Below are 12191 nucleotides of genomic sequence, written 5' to 3'. Positions count from 1 at the left end.
CTTCCCTGAGTCACATGGTGGGGTTGCTGTGGGGCTCCAGGCACATGAGTGTCAGGGGCATAATTAGGTCACACATCTGGGACCAGATGCCAGTTGCTCCGCTGGCCCCAAGATCACCACTGCAGAGAATTACCTTTTCCTTTCATGTTTCAGATACAGTGGCTCCAGATTCTGTCCCAGGTGCAACGTGAGGCAGGGGCCCATGAGGAGGCTCAGCGGTGCTCGGTGCTTGTGCTGGAGGACGGATGGCTCAGGCCTGAGATGACACAGGGCTGCGGGGAGGAAGTGTGCACGGTAAGGTGTGCGCTATAAGCCGGTCACCGTCTGAGATCAGTGACCATGTGACCTTTCCTTAGGACTCAGGCTTGTAGTCTAGGGTGTCGGTTGTGGTGCCTTGTCTGCCACAGACAAGATGGCCCGTCCCTCCCCACCTCTGTCCTGTTAGTTTGCCCACCTCCTGGGAAGCCATCTCTGCCTCCAGATGCTACATACTTCCTTCCTTTGTTTTTCTTTATATATATTATTTTTTAAATTTAAATTCAATTAATATATAGTGCATTATTAGTTTGAGGTAGAGGTCAGTGATTCATCCATCTTGTATAACACCCAGTGCTCATCCATCACGTGCCTTATGTCCATCACCCAGCCACCCCCTCCCCCCTGCTCCAGCTACCCTCAGTTTGTTTCCTATGATTGAGAGTCTTTTATGGTTTGTCTCTGATTTCATATTTTATTTTTCTCTCTCTCCCCCTATGATCCTGTTTTGTTTCTTAAATTCCACATGAGTGAAATCATTTCATTATCTTTTTCTGACTTATTTTGCTTAGCACATATCCTCTAGTTCCAACCATGTTTTTGCAAATGGTAAAATTTCATTTTTTTTTAAAGATTTTATCTATCTGTCTCTCACACATACACACACACACACACACACACACACACAGAGAGGGGCAGAGACACAGGCAGAGGGAGAAGCAGGCTCCATGCAAGGAGCCTGACATGGGACTCGATCCCAGGTCTCCAGGATCAGGCCCTAGGCTGAAGGTGGTGCTAAACCACTGAGCCACCCGGGCTAAGATTTCATTTTTTTTGATGGCTGAGTAGTATTCCATTGTGTGTGTGTGTGTGTGTGTGTGTGTATATATAGTATTCCATTTTGTGTATATATCTATATCTATCTAATCTATCTATCTATCTATATCTATATATAAGTCTTCTTTATCCATTCATCTGTCAACAAACATCTGGGCTCTTTCCATAGTTTGGCTCTTGTGGACATTGGCTATAAACTGGGGTGCAGGTGCCCCTTCAAATCACTATGTATCCTTTGGGTAAATACCTAGTAATACATTTACTGGGTCGTAGAGTAGCTCTATTTTTAACTTTTTGAGGAACCTCCATACTGTTTCCCAGAGTGGCTACACCAGCTTGCATTCCCACCAACAGCCTAAGACAGTGAACCCTTTCCTCGCATCCTTGTCACTACCTGTTGTCTCCTCTGCTGACTTGTTCATTTTAGCCATGCTGACTGGTGTGAGGTGGTATCTCATTGTGATTTGATCCGTATTTCCCTGATGCCAAGTGATGTTGAACATTTTTTCATGTGTCTGTTAGCTGTGTGTATGTCTTCTTTGGAGAAATATCTGTTCGTGTCTTCCACCCATTTCTTGATCAGATTGTTTTTTGGGTGTTGAGTTTGATAGGCTCTTTATAGATCTTGGATACTAGGCCTTTAATCTGATAGGGCATTTGCAAATATCTGCTCTTATTCTGTAGGTTGTCTTTTGATTTTGTCAACTGTTTCCTTTGCTGTGCAAAAGCTTTTTGTCTTAATGAGGTCCCAATAGTTCATTTTTGCTTTTGTTTTCCTTGCCTTTGGAGATGTGTCTAGCAAGAAGTTGCTGTGGCTGAGGTCAAAGAGGTTACTGCCTGTGTTCTCCTCTAGGATTTTGGTGGATTCCTGTGTCTCGCATTTAGCTCTTTCATCCATTTTGAGTTTATTTTTGTGTCTGGTGTAAAAAAGTGGTCTAATTTTGTTCTTCTGCATGTGGCTGTCCAATTCCCAACAACATTTGTGGAAGAGACTGTCTTTTTTCCATGGATGTTCTTCCTTGCTTTGTCGAAGATTAGTTGACCACAGAGTTGAGGGTCCATATCTGGGTTCTTTATTCTGTTCCATTGATCTATGTATCTGTTTCTGTGTTAGTACCACACCGTTTTAATAATTACAGCTTTGTAATACAGCTTGAAGTCCAGAATTGTGAGGCCTCCAGTTTTGGTTTTCTTTTCTTTTTTAAGATTTATTTATTTATTTGACACACAGAGAGAGCACAAGCAGAGGGACAGACATGCAGAAGGAGAGGGAGAAGTAGGCTCTTCACTGAGCAGGGAGCAGGGAGCAGGGATATGAAGCTTCATCCCAGGACCAAAGGCAGACACTTAACCGACTAAGCCACTCAGGTGCCCTGGTTTTCTTTTTCAACATTCCTCTGGCTATTTAGAGGTCTTTTCTGGTTCCATACAAATTTTAGGATTATTTGTTCCAGCTCTGTGAAAAATGTTGATGGTATTTTGATAGGGATTGCATTGAATGTGTAGATTTCTCTGGGTAGTACAGACATTTTAACAATATTTGTTCTTCTAATCCATAAGCATCCTTCCTTCCTTTTAAAAAATATTTAAAATTTTTAAAATTTATTTATCTGACACAGAGAGAGAGCCAGAGAGCACAAGGCGGGGGGGCGCATAGCAGAGGGAGAGAGAGAAGTAGGCTCCCTGCTGAGCAGGGGCCCAACACAGGGCCAATCCCAGGTCCCTGGGATCACGACCTGAACTGAAAGCAGATGCCCAACCAATTGAGCCACCCAGGTGCTCCTTAAAAATATTTTTCTTATGGTTAAATAGATACTACATAAAATCTGGCATTTCAACCATTTTAAAGTGCAGAATTCAATTTACATTTTATTTAAAGTATTTTGCAACTATTGCCACTATTTTCAATTAAAAAAAAGACTTATTTATTTTCTGAGATCACAATCTGAGCCAAAACCAAGAGTCAGATGCTTAACCTACTGCAGCATCCAGGCACTCCATCAAAACTTTTTTATCATCCCAAAGATGTATTCTTTTTTTTTTTTAAGAGATTTTATTTATTTATTCATGAGAGACACACAGAGAGAGGCAGAGACACAGGCAGAGGGAGAAGCAGGCTCCCTGTGGGGAACCTGATGCAGGATTCGGTCCCAGGACCCTGGGATCATGCCCTGAGCCAAAGGCAGATGCTAAACAATTGAGCCATCCAGGCATCCCCCAAAGATACATTCTATAACCATTGAGCAGTAAGTCCTCAGTTCTCTCTCCCCAGGTCCCCTGGAAACCACTATTCTATCTCCTGTGACTATGAATTTATGTATTCTAGATATTTCATGGAAGTGGAATCATACAATTCATGTCCTTCTGTGACTTTTGCATTATTCAGTGTAGAAGTCTTTTATCTCCTTGCATAAGTTTAGTCTAGGTATTTTACTTTTTAAATGTTATTGCATATGGGATGGCTTCTTAAATTTCCTTTTCAGGTTGTTCTTGGCAGGTGTATAGAAATGCAACTGATTTTTGAGTATTAATCTTCTATCTTCAGCTTTACTGAATCTGTTTACCAGACTCAGCTGCTTTCCTGTGGATCCTTTGGGATTTTCTATATATAGAATCATGTCACCTGTGAATAGATATATTCTTCTTTTCCATTTGAACACTTTTCTTGTCTTGTTCCTTTGGCTAGCTGAATAGCAGAGGTGAAAGTAGATAGACATCCTTATCTCACTCCTGATTTTAAAGAAAAGCTCTCAGTCTTTTGCCAGTGAGTGTAATAGTACATGTGAGTTTTTCATAAATTCCCTATATTGCTCTGAAGAACTTCCCTTCTATTCCTCATTTTTAGAATTTTTTTTTAAATCATAGGAGGGTGTTGGGTTTGTCAAATGCCTTTTCTGCATCAATAATTATGTTGGGTTTTTTTCCTTTGTTCTGTTAATGCAGTGCATTACATTGGTTTTCTTATGTTGAACCATCCTTGCATTCTTGGAAAAATCTCACTTGCACAGTGTGTAATCCTTTTAATATGCTGTTGGATCTGGTTTGCTAGTATTTTGTTGAGGATTTTTGCATTATATGTATAAAATATTGGGCTGTAATTTTCTTGTGGTATCTTTATACAGCACAAGACTCAAGTGTTGCTGGTCTCATAGGAGGAGTTAGGAAGTGTGTCCTCCTCTTCTATTTTGGAAGTTTGAGAAGGGTTGGCATTAAGTTTTCTTTAGGTGTGTGGTAGAGTTAGCCAAGGAAGATGTTGGTCTTGGACTATATTAGGATTTTCCAGAGAAACAGAAACTAGAGAATATATGTGCATGTGGAGAGAAAGAATGAGATTTAGCTTTAAATTTTTTGCTTATATGATTGTGGAGGTTGGCAAGTCCAAAATCTGTAAGATAGATCAGCAGGTTGGATACCTGGAGAAGTCTAAAGGCAGTCTCTTGACAGAATTCCCTCTTCTTCTGGGGACGTCAGTGTTTAAGGCCTTCTATTAAGGCCTTCAACTGATCAGATGAGGTCTACTCACAATATGGAGGGTATGAAATAAGAACGGAAAATCTCATTCAAAATACAGTCAGGATGGGGCACCTGGGTGGCTACATTGTTAAGCGTCTGCCTTTGGCTTGGGTCGTGATCCTGGAGTCCTGGGATTGGGTCCTATGTTGCTCTCCCTACATGGAGCCTGCTTTTCCCTCTGCCTATGTCTCTGCTTCTCTTTCTCTCTGTGTCTCACAAATAAATAAAATATTTTAAACAAAAAAACAAACAAAAAAACCCAAAGATACAGTAAGGAAGTCCTGAAAGGGGCATGCTCACAGAGGTACCACCATTCAAAGCTAACTTTACATATCTCAGCAGGAGAAAAAGTTCTCTCTTTGCCCAGCAACAAATCAGCCAACGAGAACCACCACAACTCAGTCAATGAAAAGTCCCTACAACCCTGAATTTCTGCTCTGTTTGGAATGGAGTTTCATTTGCAACTATTGCCACAATGGAGTTTCATTCCAAACAGCCCCTCCCAACATCTTTCTTTCCTCTATAAAATAACACTCCTTTCCTTTGTTGTCTGAACTTGTCTATGGTTTGCATGCCCTGAATTGCAATTCCTCTATTTCCAAATCAATGCATTTTCCTATAAATGAATTGGCTATTTTTATTAAGGTTGACCAGGCTAATTTACTCAAAAGTCTCCTGATTTAATCTCATCTAAAAAATGCCTTCATAGAAATATCTAGAATAATTTTTGACTAAATATTGTGGTACCTCCATCTAGTCAAGTAGATACAGAAATTTAACCATCACGGAGAGGTTTCATTGTTGGGTGGTTGTTTATTACAATCTCTTTACTTGTTATAAATCCATTGAAATTTTCTATTTCTTCATGCATCAGTTTGGGTAATTTGTGGGTTTCTAGGAACCTGACCATTTTGTAGTGGTTATCCAATTTGTTGGCATACAATGTTCAGTTTTATTTTGTAAAGTCATAATAGTATCTCCATTTTATTCTTTTTAAAGATTTTATTTATTTATTCATGAGAAACAGAGAGAGAGGCAGAGACACAGGCAGAAGGAGAAGCATGCAGGGAGCCCGATGTGGGACTTGATCTTGGGTCTCTAGGATTACACCCTGGGCCAAAGGCGGCCCTAAACTGCTGAGCCACCCAGGCTGCCTCCATTTTCATTTCTGATTTTAGTTATTTGTATCTTCTTTTAGTCTTTGTCAAATTTTTTTCAGTAGCTATAAAGAAGCCCATGTAAGGCTCCATCTTAGGATGCTGGGATCATGTTTTTTATTTTATTTTATTTTATTTTATTTTTATTTTTATAGAGAACCACTTGCTTTACTCTGCACTCTGGGATCATGTTCTGAGCTGAAGGCAGATTCTTAACCTACTGAGCCACCCAGGTACCCCAATTTTCTCTCTGATTTTCTATTCTCTATATTATTTCTCTATGCCCACTTTTCATTTACTCTCTTCTGCTAGCTTTGGGTTTAGTTTGCTTTCCTGTAATTCCTCAACATATGAAGACAGGTTATTGATTTAAGATCTTTTGTAGAAACTTGCCCTGGGCGTGAAGGCAGTGCTAAAGCGCTGAGCCACCCGGGCTGCCCTAAGGCTCCAACTCTTAACATAGAAATATTACTCCCTTCAATTCTGTCAACTTTTACACACACTGTCACTCTGGGGTGACTGTGGTCTTAGCAGGGCTCTCTTCCTCTCTGAGCAACAAAGCTGATAAAATAAAGGCCAGTATTCCTGTATTGTTTTCAAAAGTGCCCAGGGTTATAAAATGATCTAGATTAATGCATTCAAATTTGGACTCTTTTGAAAGGATAGTTCAGGGAGACAGTATTTAATACTTTTTCTGATCCTATCTCGCTTGCCCTCCTTCACAGCACTTGGGGTCCATTGCAGCTGGGAAACCAGGGCTGGGTGACTTTCAGTATTTGTAAGCATCTCAACAGAACAATAAAGCATTTGGAGTACATATTTGGGAAGCCAGGTTGCATGGGGTATGGGGCTGTGTCCCCACAGAACAGGATTTCCTCCTTATTAATGTTCTAGGAGGGAAACAGGTCCAACCCGTGACTTCTGGGTCCTTCCCCTGATCCCACTCCCAGGACTGGCTGGGGGTGGAGGATGGAGGATGAAGAGGCAGGAGAAGGTAGGTACTCACACAGAAGTTTAATGAGGCCCACGGGGCAAGGAGGCCCATCACTGTGGCAGGAGGCCGAGCAGGAGGCTGAGCAGAAGGGCAGCTGTAAGGCAGTGGAGCTGCAGGAAAACTTGTCTGGCTGCCGGAGCTCAGCCGGTCACCATAGCGCTCCAGGAGCATCAGGACCACTCCATTGGTCCAGCCAAAGCCCTCCTGTAGAGACAGGACCAGTGGGGTCCTTCAGAGGCTGTGAGATCCCCACCCACACGCCCTGGAACTGCCTAGCCCCAGGGGTACAAAGGAGCTCCAGTTGGCCTCCTCCCAGTGGACCCACATAATGGGAGGAATCAGAGGCCCAGATGGCGGTGGGGGGGCGGGGGGTGGGGGGGAGTCATGGCCTGCTGTGGGGACAACCAGCCCCGTAGTTCCCTGTAGGGTGTCGGCCACTCACCTGAACCTCGTACTCCCCTCCACCACCTGGCTGACCACCATTGCTGATGTCATACTGAGAACAGGACAGGCTGTAAGGTCGGCAAGGCCCCCAGGCTCCCCATCCCAGCCCTCCAGGGGGAGCAACACATGTGAGCCTCTTTGGGAGAAGGGAGCTCTGGCCTGCAGCTCCCGCCCCTGCAGTGCCTGAGAATGACCACCGGGCGTCACCACTGTCCCTGGGCTTTGCAAAGCCTGGCGATCCCCGCCCCCCACTCCCCTACCCCTGCTCCCCAGGGGGAGGAGCCCCAGGAGGGTCTGGGCTCAGGAGCAGCTCACCTTCTCATACATGGCCGAATCTCTGGAGTAGACCTCAAAGTTGGTTCGGACCCAGTTCTGAGCCAGCTGGAAAGCTACTTCCTGGGCCTGAGGTGAGGGAGACTTGGCCAGACCTGGACCCCACCCCAGGCAGGACCCTGAATCTCCTGAGTCCTCATCCCAGGGCCAGCTGAGGCCTGAGCCTTACTCTCCCCAAGGAGAGAGAGAGGCCCAGGTCCTAAGACCTTCATTGTGAACCCCGTGAAAAGCCAATGTGTTCCTCACCCAGGGCCCAAGTTTGGAGGGAGAAAGGAGGGCTGGTTCCCCTGACAGGTGAGGGTGGACACAAATGTCTGCTGGGCGGGAAACCAGAGAACAGAAGAGCCAGAGAAAGGCCCCCATGGCTTTTGTTCACACCTCCCCAGCACCGGGAGGCTGACCCAAGGGGTCAGCAAGGTGCAAGGGGTAAGGCCCTGGGTTATGCCCCATCCCTGCCTCCCTACCTCTGATGACCAGGTCCTGCAGGGGGGCCCAGGCATTGGGGAAGTCCCACTGCTGGCCTGTGTTCTGGAGAGAGGTCGGGATCCCGTACTGGTAGGTCAAGATCTGGCTGTCCTGAAAGGTTCCGGACATTCCTATGACTGGATGGGGTCTGGATGAGGAGCCAAGAGGCTGGCTGGGCGCCCCTAAAGCCAGGTGTCCCCCTTCTTGGGCTTTTCTCTTGGCTCGCAGCTGCCCCCTGGTGGCTCCAGTGGGACCCGCAGGCTCAGACCGAGGGGTGGAGCAGGAGGGGGTGGCTGCCCCTTGCCAGAGGTCACTAGCTCAGAGTCAGGGAGAGAGCAGGTGGTCCTGCCCACAGTGTACCAGCCCGCCCTGCTGCCCCCCTCACCTCAGATATTTCAGAGCCTTGTCCGTGACACCCAGAACAGAGAAGCAGCTGTCCCAGAACGAGGTGTGTCTGAATGGGTCAAGTCCTACGTCCTTCCATGTTCAAGGTCATAGTCAAATCAGGGACCTTTCTCCTCATTTCATAGAATGGCCTTCAAAACAGCCCAGCGCAATTTCTGCAAATTTCAGTGATTCATGGCTTTGGAGGCGTATTCTGGGGGTGAAACTAGGTTTAGATAGAAGGTCCCAACCCTCGTACCCTAAGGCAGCTCTCTAGAAAGAAATTTGGGATGGGCGGCGGCAGGGGGATAAAAGAACAAAGTCTACTTCTAACTCTTCACCTCTTCCCTGAAATCCTCACCAACCTCTCCCCAGGCCAACCTAAATTGTCTTGCCACCTCCTGGCTACCCCCTACCTTTCATGCCTAATTATTTCCTCCTCAGCTGGGCTCTTCCTTCCCTGAGCTAGTCAGACCACGCCCCTGCTCAGGAATAGTTGCCACTGATGATTGTGGCCTGTGGTCAGCACAGTCTGTTAGACTCTTTCTCTTGTCTGAGGCTCAGAGAGGGCAGTGGTGTGCCCAAGGCTGTACAGCATCTGTCCTCCTGGCCAGCCCCAGGGCCGTGACACCTGTGGCACAGAGTGGTGCTCTGGGCTCCTCCTTACCCAGCCCCACAGGAACAAACCCAGGCTCTGTTCTACTACCCCCGCCCCCAAATAACAGAGCCGACCCCTCTCTCACTGAAACCACACTCACTGGTACAGAACCAAGAGGCAACGAACAGAGAAAATACCTGGCAGAGGCACCCAGCAAGCCCCACATCCTGGTCCTACAGTTGTTCTCCCAAGGCCACAATCAGGTATGTCTGGTTCCCCGGGGAAAAGGCGTGGGGTTTCCTCCTGTTAAAAATAACCTTACTGGGCAGCCCGGGTGGCTCAGCAGTTTAGCACCATCTTCAGCCCAGGGTGTGATCCTGGAGACCTGGGATGGAGTCCCATGCCAGGCTCCCTGCATGGAGCTTGCTTCTCCCTCTGCCTGTATCTCTGCCTCTCTCTCTCTCTCTCTCTCTCTCTCTCTCTCTCTCATGAATAAATAAATAAAATCTTTTAAAAAATAACCTTACAAATAAATAAAACTGCCGATTATTTCACCAGCAAAAATGGGTTAATTTAGGAATAGCAAACATCTGTGATCTGGGATGAGTAAGCTACATGAAAACCATGAGCAACTTAGCACAACACAGGAGAATCGGGCTCTCGTATGGAGGAAAGAGGGATGCTGAGAATGTTGTTATAAATAAAAAGCCTATTGGAGGAAACTGGGAGTTCTGAGTGTGGTAGCTTTTCATTGGCTCAGTCGTGGCTGTCTCTCACTGGCTGGGCTGTTGCTGGGACAGAAGAAACCTTCCCCTCTTGCTGGGATCATAAGGCCGTATCCACCTGTGAGTTGAGGTCTGCAATTGAAAAGGAGTGTTAGGGTGGAGAGTTTCACCTGCTGGCCTCCTGAGTCCTTTCTTTAATTTTCATACTCCAGGGGCGCCTGGGTGGCTCTAGTGGTTGAGCATCTGTGTTTGGCTCGGGTCATGATCCTGGGGTCCTGGGATTGGGTCTTGCCTGGGTTCCACACCGGGAGCCTGCCTCTCCTTCTGCCTATGTCTCTGTCTGCCTCTCATGAATGAATGAATAAATAAATAAAATCTTTAAAAAAATTTTTTTTCACACTCAACACCTCAGATGGAGCGTGGGAGCCTTGGGTCTCTGGGGCCTGGTTTGGCGGTGGCAGCAGAGATAGGGAAGGGCAGTGGAGGACACGGTCCCCCCTTCCTGGTCCTAATGATAGCCACTGCTTGGTGAGCACCTGCCAGTGCCAGGCTGAGTTAGCAGGGACCCCAGAGGCCAGCATGGGGGGCCGAGCAGACCAGGCTCCCAGGGCCTCAGGCCTTGGCCAAAGCCACACAGCTGACCCGTCCTAGAGCCAGCACCCATGCCCCGGCTGCCTGGCTCCAGAGCCCAGAGCTGCCAGGGCCTCCACGGCCCGGCCTCCTCCAGCCTCGACACCGTGGGGGCCGCGGGGGCCCTGTGCCCTCTCCCCTGACCGCAGGTGAAGCCCGAGGTCCTCAGCCACCCGGAGCAGTTCTCTCTCATCTACGCAGCACACCCCTTCATCGTGCCTGGGGGGCGCTTCACCGAATTCTACTACTGGTGAGGGGCCAGGGCTGCAGGGGGAGCCCAGGGCAGGAGGCCGTCCTGAGCAGGGGGGGCACCCTGACTGGCCCGGGGGTGCAGGGGTGGCTGAGCTGTCCCTTTCCCCAGGGACTCCTACTGGGTGATGGAAGGGCTGCTCCTCTCCGAGATGCCCGGGACGGTGAAGGGCATGCTGCAGAACTTCCTGGAGCTGGTGCGAATGTAAGAGGGGGCGGGCACCCCAAGGCTGGGGCAGAGGAGCCCGTGGGTGGGCCTTGGCCTCGGCCGCGGGGCAGAGGCACCCAGCAGGCCCCCTTGTTGGCAGCTACGGCCACGTCCCGAACGGGGCCCGCGTGTACTACCTGCAGCGGAGCCAGCCCCCGCTCCTGACCCTCATGATGGACCGCTACGTGAGCCACACCAACGACACGGCCTTCCTCCGGTGGGCGCCCCGTCCCCCCGCCGCCCCGCACGCCCCCTCCCCAGGACCTCCCAGGGCGGGCCTCAGGGCGCGGGCCTGGGCTGAGGTGGGGCCTGGCTCCTGTCCCAGGGACAGCATCGGGACCCTGGCCTTGGAATTGGACTTCTGGACGCAGAACAGGATCGTCTCTGTGAGCTCGGGGGGGAAGAGCTACGTCCTGAATCACTACGCCGTCCCTTATGGGGGACCCAGGTAAGGAGCTGCCTGCCAGCCTCTCAGGCTCCTGCTGTTCACCTGGTTTGAGGGCCAGGGACGGACCCCGGCTCTCGGAGGCTGATGCTGAGGAGGTGGGTGCCCATGGAAGCCCTGGGGGCAGGGTGGCCCCATGCTGGCACAGGTCTCCTGGCTCCCTGCTCCCCAGCGAGGCTGCATAAGGACACAGGAAGGCTGCTGAAGAAACTTGTCCCGAGGTATTGGCGAGGCAGTGGCTGCGGCCCTCCTGTCCTCGGCCATCCCTGGGGCAGGAGAGGCCCCAGAGGACAGAGACACCAGGACTGGGGGCTGGGGCCTGTGGGGACGGCAGCGGTGGGAGAGCTCTGTTCTGGCAAGAGGGGGGTGCTGGCACAGTGAGGACCGGGAGAACAGCAGACCAGGAAGACCACTGTGGGGGCTTTGCGGCTTTGCAGCTTGGCCACCAGCCGGCAGCACCCCCTGGTCCTCCCAAGGCGAGACCCACCTGCGGGCCAAGGCTTAGAGGAGACAAGGAGCCTCGAGACCCCTCCCGCTGCTCGCCTGCTCAAACCACAGCCATCTGTGCATCAAAAACGCCTCTCTCTCTCTCTCTCTCTCTCTCTCTCTCTCTGTCTCTTTAACCCTGAGTTGCCTGAAAGATGTGCATGGTTGGGCTGGGGCTGAGTCACTAGGGCCGTTTGCCTCCATGGGAGGGTTGGGGATGACTCCTGAGCACTGGCTCTCAGACTTTGCACGTTTCTATATTTCTGCACATGGCAGCAATTTTTGCAGAAACAGCGATAAGGGTGCATCGGGGCCAGGCACTAGTCTGTTGCAGCTGCCTGTGGCTGCCTCTGCCCACCCAGGGCAGCCTCACGTTCTCACCTCAACCACTGGGACTTCCGCTCTCTGTGGGAACAGGGCACAGGGTCAGGGGCTCCCACCACACTCAGACTCCTGGGCACCACCCTG

The 12191-nt window shown here is 49.2% G+C and overlaps 2 protein-coding genes across 2 annotated transcripts in view; one reads left to right on the top strand and one right to left on the bottom strand.

Annotated features, from left to right (window-relative positions):
- TREH (trehalase) overlaps positions 1-6896 on the bottom strand; it is a 29183-nt gene extending 22287 nt beyond the window's left edge. Inside the window, exons 1-2 of the mRNA XM_038535977.1 lie at positions 6769-6896; positions 134-272 (exon numbers count right to left, since the gene is read on the bottom strand). Coding sequence (XP_038391905.1) covers positions 134-204 — 71 coding nt within the window. The 5' untranslated portion in view covers positions 205-272; positions 6769-6896. The remainder of the gene's footprint in view (positions 1-133; positions 273-6768) is intronic.
- A 1254-nt stretch (positions 6897-8150) lies between these two features.
- LOC119871801 (trehalase-like) lies at positions 8151-11783 on the top strand. Its single transcript, XM_038535570.1, has 6 exons — positions 8151-8190; positions 8873-9243; positions 10485-10585; positions 10697-10789; positions 10893-11009; positions 11118-11783. Exons 1-6 carry the CDS (start codon positions 8151-8153, stop codon positions 11242-11244), a joined length of 849 nt encoding a protein of 282 aa, XP_038391498.1. The 3' UTR covers positions 11245-11783.
- The last annotated feature ends 408 nt before the right edge of the window (positions 11784-12191 follow it).

The sequence above is a fragment of the Canis lupus genome, chromosome 5, assembly GCF_011100685.1.
Source record: "Canis lupus familiaris isolate Mischka breed German Shepherd chromosome 5, alternate assembly UU_Cfam_GSD_1.0, whole genome shotgun sequence".
In the NCBI taxonomy this organism is placed as follows: domain Eukaryota; kingdom Metazoa; phylum Chordata; class Mammalia; order Carnivora; family Canidae; genus Canis; species Canis lupus.
Note: the sequence above shows the minus strand (reverse complement) of the source record. Positions and strands in the feature narration are given on the sequence as shown.

Coding starts and splice junctions, on each gene's coding strand:
- LOC119871801 (XM_038535570.1), top strand. CDS start 8,151: ATGAGGAGCCAAGAGGCTGGCTGGGCGCCCCTAAAGCCAG. Junction 9,244..10,484: donor TCTCCCAAGGCCACAATCAG/GTATGTCTGGTT, acceptor CCCTGACCGCAG/GTGAAGCCCGAGGTCCTCAG. Junction 10,790..10,892: donor TTCCTGGAGCTGGTGCGAAT/GTAAGAGGGGGC, acceptor CCTTGTTGGCAG/CTACGGCCACGTCCCGAACG.